The 20,832-nt window shown below is 53.0% G+C and overlaps 1 protein-coding gene across 2 annotated transcripts in view; it reads left to right on the plus strand.

The window, feature by feature from the left end:
• CPS1 (carbamoyl-phosphate synthase 1) overlaps positions 1-20,832 on the plus strand; it is a 191,361-nt gene that overhangs the window by 18,632 nt on the left and 151,897 nt on the right. For both annotated transcript variants that reach the window (XM_054380999.1, XM_054381000.1), the window contains exons 3-10: positions 3,502-3,646; positions 8,872-8,961; positions 11,043-11,099; positions 13,287-13,379; positions 14,345-14,434; positions 17,582-17,710; positions 19,280-19,386; positions 19,778-19,919. In XM_054380999.1, coding sequence (XP_054236974.1) covers positions 3,502-3,646; positions 8,872-8,961; positions 11,043-11,099; positions 13,287-13,379; positions 14,345-14,434; positions 17,582-17,710; positions 19,280-19,386; positions 19,778-19,919 — 853 coding nt within the window. The remainder of the gene's footprint in view (positions 1-3,501; positions 3,647-8,871; positions 8,962-11,042; positions 11,100-13,286; positions 13,380-14,344; positions 14,435-17,581; positions 17,711-19,279; positions 19,387-19,777; positions 19,920-20,832) is intronic.

Here is a 20,832-nt window from a genome sequence, read left to right on the forward strand (position 1 = left end):
CAGGGAGACCTAAAAGCAACCTGCCAGGACCTGAAGGGGGCTGCAAGAAGGCTGCAGAGAGACTATTTGCAAAGGCCTGCAGGGACAGGAGCAGGGACAATGGCTTCAAAGTAGAGCAGAGCAGATTGAGATTGGGTATTAGGAACAAGTTTTGCAGCATGAGGGTGGTGGAAGACTGGAAGAGGTTGAGGCCCCATCCCTGGGGATATTGAAGGTGAGGCTGGACAGGGCTGTGGGCAACCTGATCTAGTTGGGGATGTCCCTGCTGAGTGCAGGGGGGCTTGATCTTGATGAGCTTTGTATCTTCCAGCTTCCAGCCTGGACCTTTCTATGATTCCAAGCCAAATCCTTTCCTTGTTCTCAGTGTCTAATATTTAATCCCACTTGGCAAAGCAGGGCAGATGCTTTTGGAAGCATGAGCAACCAACTGCCTTGGAAAGAGCAATGCCAAGTGTGCAGATGCTCCCTGCAGTGCTGTGACCACACTGCACTTTGTGTGGCTGTTCAGCTGCAGCAGGCAGGGGAGATGTGAGCAGCAGGGGAGGCTTCCCTCAAATCTTTCATGGCCATTGTTGGTTGGACATGTCATTTCTCAGAGCTGCCTGCTCCCTATCTGCCTGCAGCCAGTCTGGGGTGTTCTGAAGAGTTTCCCAATACCTGACAATTAATCTTCTGGCAGTCAGTCTGATGCCCATAAAACCCTCTCTTGTGGCAGGTGAATGACTGGAGTTGCCAATTACCTATTGTTTAAACAGTGATGATAATGAGAAATGGTGATTGGGGTAGGGTAGATTCATCCTGAAGTGCCTGGATGTGTTTGGCTAAATATTTGTGTGGCTAAGTTCCTCTGCAGCCAATTTCCAGCTGTCTGTGGGTTGAAAGACAGCAATTGTTTGCTGGATTGCTGCAGCTGTGTGCTACAGTGCAGGGCTGGAAATGGAGGACTGTGCCTGAAGGATTAGGAGCATGGACATGTAGAGCATGGCTGTTTTCCCCCTGATTCAGGGGCCAGGTTGGATGTCAGGAAGAAGTTGTTCCACATGAGGGTGGTGAGACACTGGCACAGGTTGCCCAGGGAGGTGGTGGAAGCCTCATGCCTGGAGGTTTTTGCAGCCAGGCTGGATGTGGCTGTGAGCAACCTGCTGTAGTGTGAGGTGTCCCTGCCCATGGCAGGGGGGTTGGAACTGGATGAGCCTTGAGGTCCCTTCCAGCCCTGACAATTCCATGATTTCCTGAGCTGTCCCAGCTCTCCAGCAACATGTCCCTCTCAACCAAAATCCTCTTTCCTCTGGGCAGATTCCCTCTGCCCAAGCAGTTCAACCAAGGCACTGGCAGCATTTGGCTGCCAGCCTAAGCCAGCTGCTGGCTTCTGCCACTCAAGAGGACAGAGTGATGCTGGGTGAGTCAGGAATCTGATTGTGCCCTTCAGCTGGGATGGGCACAGAGTCTCGAGGAGTCCTTAGCCATGGCATGAGACTACAAATGTCCTGAGGGTCATAGAGGTGAACAGCTTGGGGACCTTGAGATTTACACATGTGGCACTGGAAAGACAAGCAGCAGGCACTCCAAACCTCTGTGTTGGATCAGGGTCTGGAGGAGAACAAAGACAGTTCCTCTGCTCTGACTCAGCTGGGGGGGGGGGGGGGAAGTTAGAAGTGGATGATCCTGAGACCCCTTCCAACCCTGACACTTCTGTGATTCTATGATTCTGTGACATGTAGGAGAGAAGAACCCAGAGTAGCAGTGAGGAATCACAGGGATGATTCACAGCTGCTTCCTTCATCCCCAAACAAAAAGATAGGCATAGATTGGTCTCCCTGTTCCTCCACAGGAAAGCAAAAGCAGTTACAGCCCTGAATATCTCACAGGATCAGAGGATGTTAGGGGTTGGAAGGGACTGTGGGAGATCATCAGGTTCAACCCTCCTGCCAGAGCAGGAGCACAGAATCCAGCACAGGTCACACAGGAACACATCCAGACAGGGCTGCAAAGGCTCCAGAGAAGGAGACTCCACAACCTCTCTGGGCAGCCTGCTCCAGTGCTCTGTCATCCTCACAGTGAAGAAGTTCCTCCTTATGTTGAGGTGGAACCTCCTGTGCTGCAGTTTATATCCATTTTCCCCTGTCTCAAGACCTGCAAGCTTCAGACTGAGGGAGGGACTGAGTCTGGGTAAACAGCTCTGGTACCTCTTGGCTTTTCAGTTTGAGCTTCTCCAGCCACTAAGAGGGTCAAGTCCTTCCTGCAGTGCAGAAGGGAAGGATACAGTAGTGGCAAAGCACTGCCCCTGTGATGTGCCCAGGGAGTGACCAACCCTGGCTGTGTTGTCTGGAGGTCAAGTGACACTCTGTGAGCTTCCTGCAGTTCTCTGATCACTCTGCACTCCGTGGAGTTGTTTCTCTTATATTCAGCCACCAGGAGGCTGAGTTTGCCAGCAGCTTGAATCAAACATGAGAATCATAAAATCAGAGAATCAGCCAGGGTTGGAAGGAACCACAAGGATCATCCAGTTCCAACCCCCTGCCATGGCCTCAGCAGTGCTGAGCACAGGGGGATGGGCACCTCCTGGCCCTGCTGCCCACCCTGCTTCTGATCCCAACCAGGATGATTTGGCTTTCTTGGCCACCTGGGCACTGCTGCCTCATGGTCAGTGACTGCCAACCAAGTCCCTCTCTGAGTCACAGCTTTCCAACCACACATCCCTAAGTCTGTAGCTTGGGGCTTGCTGCTGTAATCAAGGGTATGCAGAAGAGCACCACAGCTTCTGCTTGCACAGGCAGATGAAGGAAGCATTGATGTCTGCAGTGCTTAGAATCATAGAATCATAGAATCAGTCAGGGTTGGAAGGGACCACAAGGCTCAGCCAGTTCCAACCCCCCTGCCATGGGCAGGGACACCTCACACTACAGCAGGCTGGCCAGAGCCTCATCTAGCCTGGCTGCAAACACCTCCAGGGATGGGGCCTCAACCACCTCCCTGGACAACCCATTCCAGGCTCTCACCACTCTCATGGTGAAGAACTTCTTCGTCACATCCAGCCTGAATCTCCCCACTTCCAGCTTTATTCCATTCCCCCCAGTCCTATCACTCCCTGACACCCTCAAAAGTCCCTCCCCAGCTTTCTTGTAACTCCCTTCAGATCCTGGAAGGCCACAAGAAGATCTCCTCAGAGCCTTCTCTTCTCCAGACTGAACAGCCCCAACTCTCTCAGGCTGTCCTCATAGCAGAGCAGCTCCAGTCCTCTGCTCATCCTCATAGTCCTTCTCTGGACACCTTCCAGCATGTCCATATCCCTCTTGTAAGAAGCCAAAGCCTTGCTTTGTTCTCAGTGTCAATTGTTTCATCACAGATGGCAGAGGCAGGGGTTGGCTTTGCTTTTATACCAAGAATGCTTTCACCTGAGTACCATTTCTGTCTCTTTGCCAGGTGGGGAATTGAGACCTCTCTTGTTTTCACTGCCTCCTTTTGTTTTTCTTTCAACTCTTCTGTCCCTTCTTCTTCTAGGTACATCGAAGCCTTGACAGATCCCAGCTACAAAGGACAGATCCTTACATTGGCTAACCCCATAGTTGGGAATGGTGGAGTGCCTGACACAGCTGCTTTGGATGAAATGGGCCTCAGGAGGTTCCTGGAGTCTGATGGGATCAAGGTAACAATGGGAAATGCAGAGCAGGTCAAAGGGTGGTGCTAGCAGCCTGAGTGTGTGTGTGTGTGTGTGGGTTTGGTGTGTGTGTGTATGCACCCAAGAGCTTACTGGCACCCTCACAGCAGTTAGGGATCAATAATACTGCTGGGTATTGTCCTTTGGAGGAATGGTGGCAGAGAAGAACTATTTAATCATAGAATTATAGACAGGTCCAGGCTGGAAGGGACCTCCACAAGTCAGTGTGATGGGTTTAAGACTGTCTCTTTAATTTTTCGTCACAAAGTTGGAGCAGAGAAAGAATGTAAATTGATCACACCTGGGTGTAAGAAAGCAAAATGATGATTGTTCTAAACACTTCCACTGGAGAGAGGGAAATGGTTAAGAATCACTACTCAAAACAAAGTCACTCAGTCTCAGCTTGCTCAGTTTCTGCCTGCTTCTTCTCTCTCCTGGCTGAAGGTAACACACTGACCTTGACAAGCTAAGTCTAACCAACCTCTCTCTGCTTCTTGGCTTTCTTCCCTTTGCCTGCTCTGGGGGAGGGAGGAAAAGGAGGCACAGCCCCTCGAGGCGGGGCAGGGGACTTTGTTGGGGTTTTTTTTGTTGATTGTACCTATTTGTAAATGTGAATGGTGTCTGTCTGTACACATTTAGTGCATTGCATCAGAGATAGTAGATTTGCTTGTAAATACAGCTTGCATTTGCTGCCATACTGAGCTAGCCTGGTCAGTGTCGGGGTGGGAAGGGGATTCCAGCTCTCACACTGTGACAGTCTGACCTCCCTGCACTCAGCAGGGACATCCCCAACTAGATCAGGTTGCCCACAGCCCTGTCCAGCCTCACCTTCAATATCTCCAGGCATGGAGCCTCAACCACCTCCCCGGGCAGCCTCTTCCAGTGTTCCACCACCCTCATGCTGCACAACTTCCTCACACCCAATCTCAATCTGCTCTGCTCTACTTTGAAGCCATTGTCCCTGCTCCTGTCCCTGCAGGCCTTTGCAAACAGTCTCTCTGCAGCCGTCTTGCAGCCCCCTTCAGGTCCTGGCAGGTTGCTCTTAGGTGTCCCTGGAGCCTTCTCTTCTGCAGGCTGAACACCCCCAGCTCCCTCAGCCTGGCCTCATAGCAAAGCTGCTCCAACCCCTGGTGCATTCTTGTGGCCCTCCTTTGGACCTGCTCCATCAGGTCCATGTCCTTCCTTGGGGCTCCATAGCAAGACACAGCACTGCAGGTGAGGTCTCAGCAGAGCAGAGCAAAGTGGCAGAAGGTAACCTATCTTGGTTTCTGTACCAGGACATCTCCAGTCTGGAAGTGGTGTGCTCCCCACCAGTGAGAACCCTGCTGCAGGTTTTGTGAGCTGCTCTCCTGGGTGGCTCTTTTCCCATGCTCCCTTCTGCCTCACACTCATCTGGATTAGCCCAGGGCTGGTTGCCACGGAAAGGCCAAATGCCACTGAGAATGAGAAGCTTCTGTGTGCTGACGCTTTTCTCCCTATGCCTGTACTACAGACAGGTGACAGGGGAGAAGGTCACACGTACTGGGACAGGAACCAGTATTGCAGAAGTCACAGACTCACAGCAACATTCAGGTTGGAAAAGTCCCTCAGGAGCACCAAGTCCAACCCACAACCCTACTCTACAAGGCTCACTCCTAAACCACAGCCCCAAGCACCACAGCCAAACCACCTTCAAACACAGCCAGGCTTGGGGACTCCACCACCTCCCTGTCCAGCACATTCCAATCCCTGAACACTCTGGATGGGAAAAAATTCTTCCTCCTGTCCAGTCTGACCCTGCCCTGATGCAGCTTGAGGCTCTTCCCTCTTCTTCTCTGGCTAATGAGCTGTGAGAAGAGAGCAGCACAACCTCTCCACAACCTCCTTTCAGGGAGCTGCAGAGAGCCAGGAGGTCTCCTCTCAGCCTCCTCTGCTTCACACTAATCATCCCCAGCTCCTTCACTTGCTCTTCATCACATTTCTTCTCCAGGCCCTTCCCAGCTTCCTTGCCCTCCTCTGCACTCCCTCCAGCACCTCCACATCTCTCTTGGATTCAGGTGCCCCAAACTGGACACAACACTCCAGGTGTGGCCTCCCCAGAGCTGAGTCCCAGGGGACAATCCCCTGCCTGCTCCTGCTGGACACAGCATTTCTAATGCCAGCCAGGATGCCTTTGGCTTTCTTGGCTACCTGGGCACACTGCTGGCTCCTCTTCAGCTGCTTGGCCATCAGCACCCCCAGCTCCCTTTCTGCCAGCAGCTTTCCATCCACACTGCTCCAAGCCTGGAGCACTGCTTGGGGTTGTTGTGCCCCAAGGTCAGGCCTTGGCACTTGGCCTTGTTGAAGCTCCTCCTGGTAAGGTTGGCCGTGGATCCAATCTATCCAAGTCCCTCTGCAGAGCCTCCCTGCCCTGGTGCAGGTCAGCACTGCCACCTCCCTTGGTGCCATCTGGGAACTCACTGCTGACACACTCTGGGTCTTCATCAAGGTCATCAATCAAGGTGTTAAACAGAAGCGGTCCCAGCACTGAGCCCTGAGGAACACCACTGGTGCCTGGCTGCCAGCTGGATTTAACTCCACTGAGCACCACTCCTTGGGCCCTTTCACCCAGGCAGTGCTGTCTCCAGCAGAGCACTGCTCAGCCAGGCCATGAGCAGCCAGTTTGTCCGTGAGGATTCTGTGGGCAATGGTGTCAAAGGCTTTTTGCAAGTCTGGGTATACACTGTGCTGAGAGGGGATGTTGGCTAGGAGCAGGGCTGTGGCCATGCGCACTGCAAAATGAAACAAAGCCAGGAAATTGCAGAGCCAGTGGAAAGCTTTATCTTGCCTTGAGGGGAAATGACTCCTTTAGAAGCTATCTATCTGTGCTGAAGAATGGAGATGGATTCTGAAATGAAATGTCACTTCCAAGTGAAAAGCTTTCTCACACAAAAAAAATGACTCAAACACCCCCTCCCATTTTGTCTTGTTTAGAATCTCCATTCCCTTTCTAATGAGAAGTGTTTCCAGGGGGCAGTGCAGGTTGCAGCTTTTCTTACCTGGAAGTCATAGTCCTCTGTCAGCTTGGGGTGCACTATAAGGGGGGAGCTTCTTTTCCCTTTCTGCTCTGCCTTACTGAGGCCACATCTGGAGTACTGTGTCCAGTTCTGGGCTCTCCAGTTCAAGAGGGACAGGGAACTGCTAGAGACATTCCACTGAAGAAGCAGGAGGGTGATTAGGGGAGTTGAGCATCTCCCCTGGGAAGAGAGACTGAGAGCCCTGGGGCTGTTTAGTCTGGAGAGGAGAAGGCTGAGAGGGGATCTGATCAATGCTTATCAACATCTGAAGGGCAGGTGTCAAGAGGATGGGGCCAGGCTCTGTGCAGTGATGCCCTGTGATAGGACAAGGGGCAATGGACACAAAGTAGGGCACAAGTAGTTGCACCCCAACATGTGTAAGAACTTCTTCACTGTGAGAGTGCCAGAGCTCTGGAGCAGGCTGCCCAGAGGGGTTGTGGAGTCTCCTTCTCTGGAGCTTTTCAAAACCTGCCCTGGATGTGATCCTGTGCAACCTGCTGTGGGTGAAGCTGCTTTAGCAGAAGGGTGGCACTAGATGATCTCCAGAGGTCCCTTCCAGCACCAGCCTGTGATTAAAAGGATCCAGGCACACTCCTGGGAGAGCATGAGGACTTTACCCCCTTGCTGGGTCTGTGTTCTGTGCACCCCACCTGTGAAGACTCAGCTTGGCTGTCCTTTTGTTACCTAAGAGCAGCCACATCATTACCTGCCAAGCCTCTTGTCCTGTCTGTGATTCAGTTTGCAGTGGAGGAAGAGTGAGAACTCAGCAGGTCCTGAGCCAGTGTGGCAGTTTGAGGCTGTGCCTAGGAAAATATTCCATGGATTGAGTAGGAAAGTGAATAGGAAAGGAATGTAAATAAATTACCGTTGGATGTAAAAGGGAAAATGAGGTCTAAATACTCCCTTTAGTCTGGAACTAACATCAAGTTACTCGTGGACATTACCTCTCTCTCTTTCTGGCCTCTTCACTGCTTGGCTGCTGCTGGCCTTGGCTGTGTTTCTTTCTTGTGGCTAAGTACTAACAAGCAGCTCTCTGCTCTTCTCTCTTGTACCTTGTGGAGTGTGGGGGAGGGGAACACGGAGGGCGAAGCTTTTGGTAGCCCTTGGTTTGGTCCAGAGGGGGTCCTTCTGCTGTTTATAAACTGTAACTATATGTAAATATTGGATACTTTGTACCTGAGCAAAGCCTTGGACACTGTCCCACACCACATCCTGGTCTCCAGGCTGCAGAGCTGGGCCTAAGCAAACCTCATAAGGTTCAACAAGACCAAGTGCAAGGTCCTGCAGCTGGGGCAGGGCAATCCCAGGCACTGATAGAGGCTGGGCAGGGACTGGCTGGAGAGCAGCTCTGAAGAAAAGGCCTTGGGGGTGCTGGGGGAGGAGAAGCTCAACAGGAGCCAGCAGTGAGCACTTGCAGCCCAGAGAGCCAAGCAGAGCCTGGGCTGCAGCAAGAGAAGTGTGGCCAGCAGGGCCAGGGAGGGGATTCTCCCCCTCTGCTCCACTCTGCTGAGAGCCCACCTGGAGCTCTGGGTCCAGTTCTGGAACCTCTGTTCCAGGAAGGATCTGGAGGTGCTGGAAGGTGTCCAGAGAAGGGCCATGAGGATGAGCAGAGGGCTGGAGCTGCTCTGCTCTGGAGACAGCCTGAGAGAGTTGGGGTTGTGCAGTCTGGAGAAGAGAAGGCTCCAAGGAGATCTTCTTGTGGCCTTCCAGGATCTGAAGGGGGCTACAGGAAAGCTGGGGAGGGACTTTTGAGGGTGTCAGGGAGTGATGGGACTGGGGGGGATGGAGCAAAACTGGAAATGGGGAGACTGAGAAGAAGTAGTTCCCCATGAGGGTGGTGAGAGACTGGCAGAGGTTGCCCAGGGAGGTGGTGGAAGCCTCATGCCTGGAGGTTTTTGCAGCCAGGCTGGATGTGGCTGTGAGCAACCTGCTGTAGTGTGAGGTGTCCCTACCCATGGCAGGGAGGTTGGAACTGGATGATCCTTGAGGTCCCTTCCAGCCCTGACAATTCTGTGATTCATTGCATTCCATATTTCTGGAGTTTAGTTGCTTGTAGATAGAATTTAATTTGCTTTCCACCTGAGCTGGTCTGGCAATTTTGTTCTGGGGGGAGTTCCAACTTACCACACACACCCAGAGTGCTCCTTCAGTGGCAAATGACATCTCTTCTCTTTGCAGGTTTCAGGTCTGCTGGTGCTGGACTACAGCAGTGAGTGCAGTCACTGGCAGGCTGTCAGGAGCCTGGGAGAGTGGCTGCAGGAAGAGCAGGTGAGCAGTCTGGGGGGAACTGCTTCATGGCAGTGTGGGAAGAGGGGAAAAGCCTGCTGGCTTTGAGCTGCTAACCACTTTTCTCCTCAGATGCCTTCACCAGTCTGCACTGGGCTCACCCTGTGATCTGTCATTCTCTGGCTCTTCAGCCATTCCTCTGATCCTTCATTCCCTGACTCACTTGCAGCCCAGAAAGCCAACCAGATCCTGGGCTGCATCAAGAGAAGTGTGGCCAGCAGGTCAAGGGAGGTGATTCTCCCCCTCTACTCAGCTCTGCTGAGACCCCACCTGGAGTACTGCATCCAGTTCTGGAGCCCCTATTACAAAAGGGATGTGGACATGCTGGAAGGTGTCCAGAGGAGGGCCACCAGGATGAGCAGAGGGCAGGAGCACCTCTCTTCTGAGGACAGACAGAGAGTTGGGGCTGTTCAGCCTGGAGAAGAGAAGGCTCCCAGGAGACCTTCTTGTGGCTTTCCAGGATCTGAAGGTGGCTACAAGAAAGCTGGGGAGGGACTTTTTAGACTTTTTATGATTAGGGGGAATGGAATAAGGCTGGAAGTGGGGAGATTCAGACTGGACATGAGGAAGAAGTTCTTCCCCATGAGAGTGGTGAGAGCCTGGAATGGGTTGTCCAGGGAGGTGGTTGAGGCCCCATCCCTGGAGGTGTTTGCAGTCAGGCTGGATGAGGCTCTGGCCAGCCTGATCTAGTGTGAGGTGTCCCTGCCCATGGCAGGGGGGTTGGAACTGGATGATCCTTGTGGTCCCTTCCAACCCTGACTGATTCTATGACTCTTCATCCATTTCTCTTTTCCAGGGTGCAATGGCATTTGCAAGCTCTGTCCAGAAGGAATGTTAATTAAATGAGAGTGGTTGGTTCTCCATCAGAGAGGGACCTGGGGGTGCTGGTGGAGAGCAGCTGAAGAGGAGCCAGCAGTGTGCCCAGGTGGCCAAGAAGGCCAATGGCATCCTGGCCTGCATCAGCAATAGTGTGGCCAGCAGGAGCAGGGAAGTCATCCTGCCCTGTGCTCAGCACTGGGTAGGTCACACCTTGAGTGCTGTGTCCAGGTCTGGGCTCCTCAGTTTAAGAAAAAATTTGAGACACTGGAAGGTGTCCAGAGAAGGGCAGCAAGGCTGGGGAGGGGTCTGGAACACAACCCTGTGAGGAGAGGCTGAGGGAGCTGGGGGTGTTTAGCCTGGAGAAGAGGAGGCTCAGGGGAGATCTCACTGCTCTCTACAACTCCCTGAAGGGAGGTTGTAGCCAGGTGGAGGTTGGGCTCTTCTCCCAGGAAGAAATTCTTCCCAGACAGAGAGATTGGCCATTGGGATGTGCTGCCCAGGGAGGTGGTGCAGTCACCATCCCTGGAGGTGTTTAAGGAAAGCCTGAATGAGGCACTCAGTGCCATGGTCTGGTTGATTAGTTAGGGATGGCTGATCAGTTGGACTTGATGATCTTGGAGGTCTCTTCCAACCTGCTTGATTCTGTGATTGTATGTGATTGTGTGTGATTGTCTGTGATTCTGTGTGGTTGTCTGTGATTGTCTGTGATTCTGTGTGATTCTGTACCATTCTCTCAACAAATGTATTGCATCTCCTGGTGGGTGCCACATCACAACCTCAGTAGGTGTTTGCTGCCAGAACCCCAGTGCCTTTCAGCTGTGGGAGTCAAGGATGTGTCAGGAGGCTGCCAGTGCCTTTTCTGCTGGCTGGCAAAGTGAGGTGCTCACAAGCAAAGCAGAATGGGGCTCGGAAGTGAGACAGATATGTGCCCCAGGAATTCTTTATTTTGTACTTTTGTAGTGAAGAAACTCGAGTTTGGACTAGGTGTCCTCTAAAGGTCCCTTCCAACCCAAACTACTTCTAAGCCTGTGGTTGGAGAAGGTGTTTATGGGTGGCAGCAGGGAGGAGTGAAGAGCTGGAAGTGAGGCAGCCTTGACATTGTTGCTGCTAATAGCTCCTTGAACAAGGACATCTTCTTCTCAACAAAGTCATCTGGCTGTTGTCTTCCTCTGCCCTGTTCTCTGCTGTCTGAGCTGCTTGTTCTCTGACTTGTCCCTCTCTTGTGTTTTTATTTTCCCCTCCAGGTGCCTGCACTCTATGGGATTGATACCAGAATGCTGTCCAAATTAATTCGTGGCAAGGTAAGATCTGCTTCTCTTCATCCAGCTGCATTAACCTTGCTTTTTCTGGGGCCTTTTCCCAGCAGTGGAGCAAACCTGGGGGTAGCAATGCTGCTGCTGCTGGGCTGCCTGGACCTCAGAAGCTGCTCAGATCCCTGTGCTCTTCCAAAGGCTTTGTGTCTTCTGTCCGGGGGGGGCAATGCTCTGATCCCAGGGAGCTGCCTCTTCCCCTGGGTCTGCTCTGGGTTTCCTGTTCTGTGTAAGTGAACCAGCACAAGGGGAGGAGGCAAATGAGAGGCCTCAGGTAGCTGTGTTAGAGACAACAGTCAACACCTCTGTGAGATGTTGTGGGTATCTAGGTCACAGGCAGCACCACCTTTGGTCAGTGGAAAGTCTCCTGCTCTTTGGAGACAAAGGAATGCCTACACCAACCTCAGCTGGATCCCTACCTCAGGTTCCCTCCTCCTCCTCCCTCTCCTCCTCCTCCCTCTCCTCCTCCCTCTCCCTCTCCTCCTCCCCCTCTCCTCCTCCCCCTCCCTCTCCTCCTCCCCCTCCCTCTCCTCCTCCCCCTCCCTCTCCTCCTCCTCCCTCTCCTCCTCCTCCTCCCTCTCCACCGCCTCCTCCCTCTCCTCCTCCTCCCTCTTCTCCTCCTTCTCCTCCTCCTCCAACTGAAGGACAAGAGCAGGACTGTGTTACCAACTGGAAGTTAATATTAAGGCACTCTTCATTCTGGCCAAAACAGTGATCAAAGCCATTCTGCATGGAAATGTACCTTGGAGGCTCTTCTTTCCTATTGGGTTGTTTGAAACTCCTCTTCTCCTCAGGAGGTCATTTTGCAGCCCACAGCCCAAGCCCACCCCCCCCACCCCTCCCCTTTTCATTCCACAGAGCAAACTGTGAAGGACCCAGCTTGGAGAGAGCTGTAGAAATGAATTCTGGTGGGAGGCCAGGGCTGGTGTCCTGCTCTCACAGACCGCAGGCAAGTGCAGCTCTACCCCACAGAAATGGCAATCATTGCTCTGCGTTCTTGAGGTACACTGCTCAGTGCATCAGCATCCAGAGTGAACATTTGCCACATTTATCCTCTAACTTAGCAGTGTGTGCAGTGATGTCCATCACACTGAGACTGAGAGGTACAGGTGTAACACAGGCTCACAGGATGTTATGGGTTGGAAGGGATCTATGGAGATCTTCCAGTCCAACCCCCCTGCCACAGCAGGACCAGAGAATCCAGCACAGGTCACACAGGAACATATCCAGACAGGGCCGGAAAGCCCTGGGGCTGTTAGTCTGGAGAGGAGAAGGCTGAGAGGGGATCTGATCAATGTCTATCACTAGCTGAGGGCTGGGGGTCAAGAGGGAGGGGACAGGGACAGGCTCTGCTCAGTTGCACCCTGGGATAGGACAAGGGGCAATGGATGGAAACTGCAGCACAGGAGGTTCCACCTCCACATGAGGAGGAACTTCTTCACTGTGAGGATCCCAGAGCACTGGAACAGGCTGCCCAGAGAGGTTGTGGAGTCTCCTTCTCTGGTGCCTTTGCAGCCCTGTCTGGATGTGTTCCTGTGTGACCTGTGCTGGATTCTCTGGTCCTGCTGTGGCAGGGAGGTTGGACTGGAAGATCTCCAGAGGTCCCTTCCAACCCCTAGCATCCTGTGGTCCTGTCATCCTGTGAGAAGGATGTGCTGCTGGCAGAGCAAGGATGCTCTGTGAGGTGCTAGCAGCAATAGAGTCCAGCTTGCTGGAGGTGTTTTAGTGTGGTTTCTTTTTTTAAGAGTTTATTCATTTAACAGCTGTGCTGAGCTGCCTCCCACATAGCTCTGCTGCCTTGCAGCTATCCACAGGAGGTGGCTGAAGACCTCACAGTGGGTTTCCAAATCCAAAAAAAGCTTCACACTGCCTTATGGATTATTCTCAAGTCTTCACAACAGTTACTTAGGGATTGTGATCCTCTTAGAAGTCAGCCATGCTGTCTGCTAAAAAATCTTGCTGCTGTCAATTCCATTCCTCCCTGAATGAAGGCTTTTAAACAGAGTTTTGATACCAAGGAGGGCTCATAAACTTCTGAAGAGGTTGGAAATGGTCATCAGCTGCTAGGAAACCATCTCCAAGCAGCTGCTCCAGCTGCTGTGCCTGTCAGCACCTTGTCCCAGCGTTCACAGCTTCTGCTCTGCTCCTGCTTTGTTGTTTACTGCTGTATTTTCACAGGGCACCCTCCTTGGGAAGATTGAATTTGAAGGTCAGCCTGTGGAGTTTGCAGACCCAAACAAGCAAAACTTGATTGCAGAAGTTTCAACCAAGGTGAGAGGTTCTTCTGCAGGCCCAAGGCTGTACACTCCAGAGAGTAGCTGCTCCCTGTTTGCTCTGGGGATTGTCCAGACTTTCTCAACAGACTGGACTCAATAGAATCAGAAAATTGTTAGGACAGGAAGGGACCTCAAGGCTCAGCCAGTTCCAACCCCCCTGCCATGGCCAGGGACACCTCACACTACAGCAGGTTGCTCACAGCCACATCCAGCCTGGCTGCAAAAACCTCCAGGCATGAGGCTTCCACCACCTCCCTGGGCAACCTCTGCCAGTGTCTCACCACCCTCATGGGGAAGAACTTCTTCCTGACATCCTGTCTGAATCTCCCCACTTCTAGTTTTGTTCCATTCCCCCCAGTCCTATCACTCCCTGACACCCTCAAAAGTCCCTCCCCAGCCCCCTTCAGATCCTGGAACACCACAAGAAGATCTCCTGGGAGCCTTCTCTTCTCCACATTGCACAACCCCAACTCTCTCAGTCTGTCTCCAGAGCCGAGCAGCTCCAGCCCTCTGCTCATCCTCATGGCCCTTCTCTGGACACCTTCCATCCAGATCCTTCCTGGAACAAAGGCTCCAGAACTGGACCCAGAGCTCCAGGTGTGGTCTGAGCAGAGTGGAGCAGAGGGGGAGAATCCCCTCCCTGGCCCTGCTGGACACAATTCTCTTGCTGCAGCCCAGGCTCTGCTTGGCTCTCTGGGCTGCAAGTGCTCACTGCTGGCTCCTCTTGAGCTTCTCCTCCCCCAGCACCCCCAAGGCCTTTTCTTCAGGGTTGCTCTCAAGCCAGTCCCTGCCCAGCCTGTATTGGTGCCTGGGATTGCCATACTTCTGCAGATTGCCATGTGAATTGATTGTGCAGTGCTGCCTATTGGTGCAGTTGTTGTGCTACCCCCCTTCCCCGTGTTTCCTGGGCAGGGAGTGGTGTGTCATTGATGGCATGGTCTGTCTCTGCTTTTTCTGTAGGAAGTCAAGGTGTACGGCAGAGGCAATCCAGTGAAAGTTGTAGCTGTGGACTGTGGGCTGAAGCACAACGTCGTCCGGCTGCTTCTGAAGGTTGGTCACTGCTTTGTGTCCTTCAGCTCCTGCCTGGCTCTGGGAAGAGCCTCACCTCTTCTCCACCTGGGCACAACCAACCCCAGCAGCAGCTCTCCTAACTTGAGGTGCAGTTTTTAGGCTGGTTTGCATGGTGTGGGACTTATTCTGTGTGTTCTGAACTTGGTCATCTGTATTGAGAGAGTAAGGAAGAGGATCTGTGCTGTTCTCCTGATCCGGGGGCTGCTGGGTGACAGATGAAGGCAGGAGCCCTGCTGTTGTATAGCCACCAGATTCCAGACATGCAGAGGGCAGAGAATCTCAGAAGTCATCCCAGAAGTCCTTTATTGCTGCCTTGTAGAATCCCTAGCAGTAGAGTCTCAGAGTGTCCTTAACAGCAGAAGTCCTGGAAGCCCTTAACAGAGGAAGCAGCTAACAGAAGTCCTGAGCATATCCCTAGCAGCATCCCTGCACCCAAGCCTGAGCCAGAAGAAGCTAACTGACAGAAACAGAAGTCCCTAGCAGCCTTAAACCTCCCAAGCTATTCCTAACCAAAGTCCCTAACCCAAGTGACTCTTGCTCAGAGTGGCTGTGGTTTATACTCTTTGTTATCAGTAAACCCCAACCACATAGCTAAGCTCAAATCTTTTCCCAATCCGAGGTGCCAGCATGTCAAGGAGGAGGCTCCTGCAGCATATTCCAATCACAGGGTGCCAAGGTGAGATTGTTGCTCTTGGCACCCAGGGAATGTGATTGCTTGGCTCTAGGCAGCCTGCAGTTGGTCAGCTAGAAAGTATTTTGCAGTCCCATGCACTCTGCACATGTCCAGCAGCTGCCCTCAGAGCAGTGGCTGCAACAGACCTGTGCAGCAACCTCTGAGGCAGGAGAAGAACTCCTGGAAGATGAGCTGTGAAACTCGAGGCACAGCCAAGGACACCCAAGGGAGGTCAGCTCACCTTGGTGAAAGACTTCTGGTGAAAGAATTTCCCAGTGAGGGTGGTGGAAGGGTGAGATGGGCCCAGAAAAGTTTTGCAGTGTCCCGTCCTTGAAGAGATTGAAAACTCCCCTGAGCAGTGCCCTCAGCAGCCTCCTCTAAAGTTGAAATTCTCCCTGCTGAAAGCAGGGATTGGACCATCTGACCTCCTGTGGTTCTGAGTTCCTCTGCAGTTCCCTGGCTGTGAAGATCTTCTCCTGCTGTTAGCGCAGTGCTGTAGCAGCCCTCTCATCTCCAGCCACACAAAAGGAGTGCTGGTGGTGTCCTCTCATTCTCTAGGTGTTACAGGGTTCCCTTGTTCCTTGCCTTTTATTTTCTGTGGCTCTCTGTCCCATTTTTGGTGTGCAGGACTTGCTGCATGCCACTGAATGGGGCTGTGGAGCCCTCGTTCAGCAGTTAGGATGAATGCTTCATGTTGAGTCATGGAATGGCTCAGGTTGGAAGGGACCTCAGAGCTCAGCTGCTCCAACCCCCTTGCCATGGGCAGGGACTCCTCTCAACTAGACTCAGATGATCAAGGACTCATCCAGCCTGGCCTTGAACAGCCCCAGGGAGGAGGCAGCCACAAGTTCCCTGGGCAGCCTGTGCCAGAGTCTCACCACCCTGGTGAACTGAAGAACTTCTTCCTCAGCTCCAGTCTAACTCTGCTCTGCCTCAGCTTCAAACCATTCCCCTTGGCCTGTCTCTAGACACCCTCAGGAAAAGTCTCTCTGCAGCCTTCCTGCAGGATCCCTTCAGGTACTGGCAGGCAGCTCTAAAGTCCTCCCAGCATCTTCTCTTCTCCAGACTGAACACCCCCAGCTCCCTCAGCCAGTCCTCACAGCAGAGCTGCTCCAGCCCTTGGATCATCTTTGTGGCTCCTCTGGCCTCACTCCAGTAGCTCTGTGTCCTTCTGCTGGGGACACCAGAACTGGACACATTAGTTGAGATGGGGTCTCCCAAGAGCAGAGCAAAGGGAAGAATCACATCTTTTAGCTTGCTGGACACAGTCCTCCTGGGCTGCATTTGGAGTGAGAGAAGGCAACAGACACAGGAGCAGGGTGGATTGTTTTACCTTGAGAGGCTCAAGTGTGAGAAGCAAAGATTTGAAGTGGTCAATTCTTCTAGCTAGGGGTTCATAGGATCCTAGAAGGGCTCAGGCCGGAAGAGACCTCAGAGATCATCTAACCCAACCTCCTGCAATGGGAAGGGACACCTCTCAACCAGCCCAGGTTACTCAAGGCCCCATCCAACCTGCCCTTCAACATCTCCAAGTAAGAGTTATCCACAGCCCTTCTGGACAATCCATACCAGAGCCTTGCCACCCTCCTAGTGAAGAATTTCTTCCTAAGATCCAATCTAAACCTCTTCTCCTCCAATTTCAATCCATTTCCTCTTGTCCTATGGGTGGACACTGTTGTAAAAAGTCCCTCTGCAGCCTTCCTGTAGGATCCCTTCAGCTATTGGCAGGCAGCTCTAAGGTCCCCCTGGAGCCTTCTCTTTTCCAGACTGAACACCCCCAGCTCCCTCAGTCTGCCCTCACAGCAGAGGTGTTCCAGCCCCTGGATCATCTTTGTGGCCTCTTTTAGAGTTGTTCCAACAGATCTATGTCCCTCTTCTCCTGGGGACACCAGAACTGGAGGCAGGATTGGAGGTGAGTTCTCAGCATAGCAGAGCCAAGGGGCACAGTCCCCTCTCCTGCCCTGCTGCCCACACTCCTCTGGCTGCAGCCCAGCACACAGCTGCCTGCTGGGCTGCAGGAGGGCACTGCTGGCTCCTGGGGAGCTGCTCAGCAACCAACACCCCCAAGTCTCTTTCTTCAGAGCTGCTCTCAACCCACCCTGCACCCAGCCTGGGTTTGTGCCTGGGGATGGCCCAACCCAGATCCACTCTGTAAAAGTGAGCATGCTTTCCCTGCATGCCTGCACACTCCTCTTGCACTCCACTAGCTTGGGTCTCATGGCTGAATTTCAGACTGGCTTGACAAACACCCAGGTGCCTCTACGACACTAAGCCAACCAGTTCTGTGTAAATAACCAGGCAGTGGAGTGAACCCTCCCTGGCAAAGCGGTGACTGAAACCCAAATTCACCTTCTGGGACACGAGGGCATGGGAACAACCTCCTGACACGAAGTTATTTGTTGCCCTCCTCCCCTCATTTCTTGTTCCCTTGTGTCTGTTTTGTTTTTCCCTAGCGAGGTGCAGAGGTGCACTTGGTTCCATGGGACCATGATTTCACCAGCATGGACTATGATGGGCTTGTCATTTCTGGAGGGCCGGGGGATCCCATGAAGGCCCAGGAGGCGATCCAGAATGTCAGAAAGGTACAGTGTAAGAGCCATATGCTATTTGCTGTTGTCTAATTACCTTTTGCTTCAAGTGCCTGAAACCTAAGCAGTCGGTTGCACGAGGATGGGACAGACCAAATGTCCCTCAGCTGCCTGAGATATTCCTCAACTTGGCTGGCTGGGAGTTGTCTCCAGGCTAGTCCCTACAAAAAGGTGGGCAGACCTTGGTGAACAATCATAGAATCATAGAATTGTCAGGGTTGGAAGGGACCTCAAGGATCAGCCAGTTGCAACACCCCTGCCATGGGCAGGGACACCTCACACTACAGCAGGTTGCTCACAGCCACATCCAGCCTGGCTGCAAAAACCTCCAGGCATGAGGCTTCCACCACCTCCCTGGGCAACCTCTGCCAGTCTCTCACCACCCTCATGGGGTAGAACGTCTTCCTAACATCCAATCTCAATCTCCCCATTTCTAGTTTTGTTCCATTCCCCCCAGTCCTATCACTCCCTGACACCCTCAAAAGTCCCTCCCCAGCTTTCTTGTAGCTCCCTTTAGATACTGAAAGGCTACAAGAAGGTCTTCTGGGAGCCTTCTCTTCTCCAGACTGAACAACCCCAACTCTCTCAGTCTGTCTCTATAGCAGAGCAGCTCCAGCCCTCTGTTCATAAATAATCCCCTTGATCTATGATTCTATGATTTAGACCTTATCATTATTTTCCCTTTTACATCCAATAGTGATTTATTTATCACGGTTTCACAGTATAGCAGAGGTTGGAAGGGACCTCCAGAGATCACCCAGTCCAACCCCCCTGCCAGAGCAGGAGCACCTGGGGAAGTCTGCACAGGAATGCATCCAGGTGGGGTTGGAAAGGCTCCACAGAAAGAGACTCCACAACCTCTCTGGGCAGCTTGCTCCAGGGCTCTGGCACCCTCACACCAAAGAAGTTTCTCCTCCTGTTGAGCTGAAACTTTCTCTGGGCAAGCTTGAACCTTTTGTTCCTTGGCTTCTTGCTGTGCACCACCCAAAAGAGCTTGGCCCCCTCCACTTGACCCCCAGTCCTCAGCTCTTAAGAGACATTGGTCAGATCCCCTCTCAGCCTTCTCCACACTAAACAGCCCCAGAGCTCTCAGTCTCTCTTCCCAGGGCAGATGCTCAAGTCCCCTAAGCATCCTCCTGCCTCTCCCTTGGACTCTCTCCAGCAGCTCTCTGTCTCTCTTGACCTGGGCAGCCCCAAACTGGACACAGGATTGCAGCTGTGGTCTCAGCAGGGCAGAGCAGAGGGGGAGCAGAACCTCCCTAGCCCTGCTGGCCACACTTTTCTTGCTGTCCCCCAGGCTCCCCTTGGCTCTCTTGGCCACCAGGGCACATTGCTGTGCCATGCAGAACTTGCTGCCCACCAGCACTCCAAGCTCTTTCTCCATGGAGCTGCTCTCCAGCAGGGCATTCCCTAACCTGTCCTGGTTACCTTTCTACCACTTTTTCCTCGAGATCTGTGGCAAATTTCCTAGGCCTCAGCCTAAACCTGCCCCACTGGCATGGTTTGTGATCCAGCTGCTGAACAGAGACTCTCCAGCAGCTCCTGACAACTCTTTTGTTTCAGGTTCTGGAGAGCAAGCGCCCGGAGCCCTTGTTTGGAATTAGCATGGGGAATCTGATCACTGGGATAGCAGCTGGAGCCACTGCCTACAAGATGCAGACGGCCAACAGGTGAGGCAGCTCTTCTACTTCCCAGGGCCCAGTTACACCAGCTCATCACTGCAGGAGGCCATGGAGCAGCAGTGTTTTGCTCCTGGACTGCCTTCCTGGGAGCTTGCAGGTCAGCAGCCATGCTGCTTCAGTGCAGCCATTCTCCCTGCCTTTCATTTAAGCTCTCAGTGTCATGCATTACTGAGCAGGTTACTCCTGAGCAGGTTTGGAAAGTATTTGGTGTAATCTATCCCCATCAAACAGAAAGTTTCTCCTGGGATGTAACCTCCTGAGACTGGCTGCCAGTATGGAACAGCTCCTGTTGAGCTGCTGTGCACAGCCCCATAGCCAGCAGCTCTGCCTAGCTGGCACTGGCACACATCTGGCACTGCTGTCCTCTGTTCTCTTTCAGGGGACAGAACCAGCCTGTCCTGAATGCAGTGAATGGCCAGGCTGCTATCACTGCTCAGAACCATGGCTATGCCATTGACAGCTCTACCCTCCCACCAGGCTGGAAACCTCTCTTTGTGAATGCCAATGATCAGTCAAACGAGGTGAGCAACTGATGGCATTGACCTGGACCTGAGCAAAGCCTTCCACACTGTCCTGCACCACATCCTGCTCCCAAACTGGTCACACATGGGTTTGATGGGTGGACCACGAGATGGATATAGAACTGGCTTGATGGCTGCACCCAAAGAGTGGCTGTCAATGGCTCCATGTCCCAGTGGAGGCCAGTGACAAGTGGAGTCCCTCAGGGATCAGTCCTGGGACCAGTCTTGTTCAACATCTTTGTTGGTGCCATGGACAGTGGCACTGAGGCACCCTCAGCAAGTTTGCTGATGACACCAAGCTGTGTGGTGCAGCAGAGAGCTGGAGGAAAGGGATCCATCCAGAGGGACCTGGGCAGGCTGGAGAGGTGAGCCCATGACAACCTCATGAGGTTCAACAAGACCAAGTGCAAGGTCCTGCAGCTGGGTCAGGGCAATCCCAAGCACAAATCCAGGCTGGGCAGGGACTGGCTGGAGAGCAGCCCTGAAGAGAGGGACTTGGGGGTGCTGGGGGATGAGAAGCTCAACATGAGCTGTCAGTGAGCACTTGCAGCCCAGAGAGCCAAGCAGAGCCTGGAGAAGTGTGGTCAGCAGGTCAAGGGAGGTGATTCTCCCCCTCTCCTCCACTCTGCTGAGACCCCACCTGGAGTACTGCATCCAGTTCTGGAGCCTCTTTTACAAGAGGGATATGGACATGCTGGAAGGTATCCAGAGGAGGGCCACCAGGATAAGCAGAGGGCTGGAGCTGCTCTGCTCTGGAGACAGCCTGAGAGAGTTGGAATTGTGCAGTCTGGAGAAGAGAAGGCTCTGAGGAGACCTTCTTGTGGCCTTCCAGTTTCTGAAGAGGGCTACAAGAAAGCTGGGGAGGGACTTTTTAGACTATCAGGGGCTATAGGACTGGGGGCAATGGAATAAA

The sequence above is a fragment of the Indicator indicator genome, chromosome 5 (assembly GCF_027791375.1).
Source record: "Indicator indicator isolate 239-I01 chromosome 5, UM_Iind_1.1, whole genome shotgun sequence".
Classification (NCBI taxonomy): Eukaryota; Metazoa; Chordata; class Aves; order Piciformes; family Indicatoridae; genus Indicator; species Indicator indicator.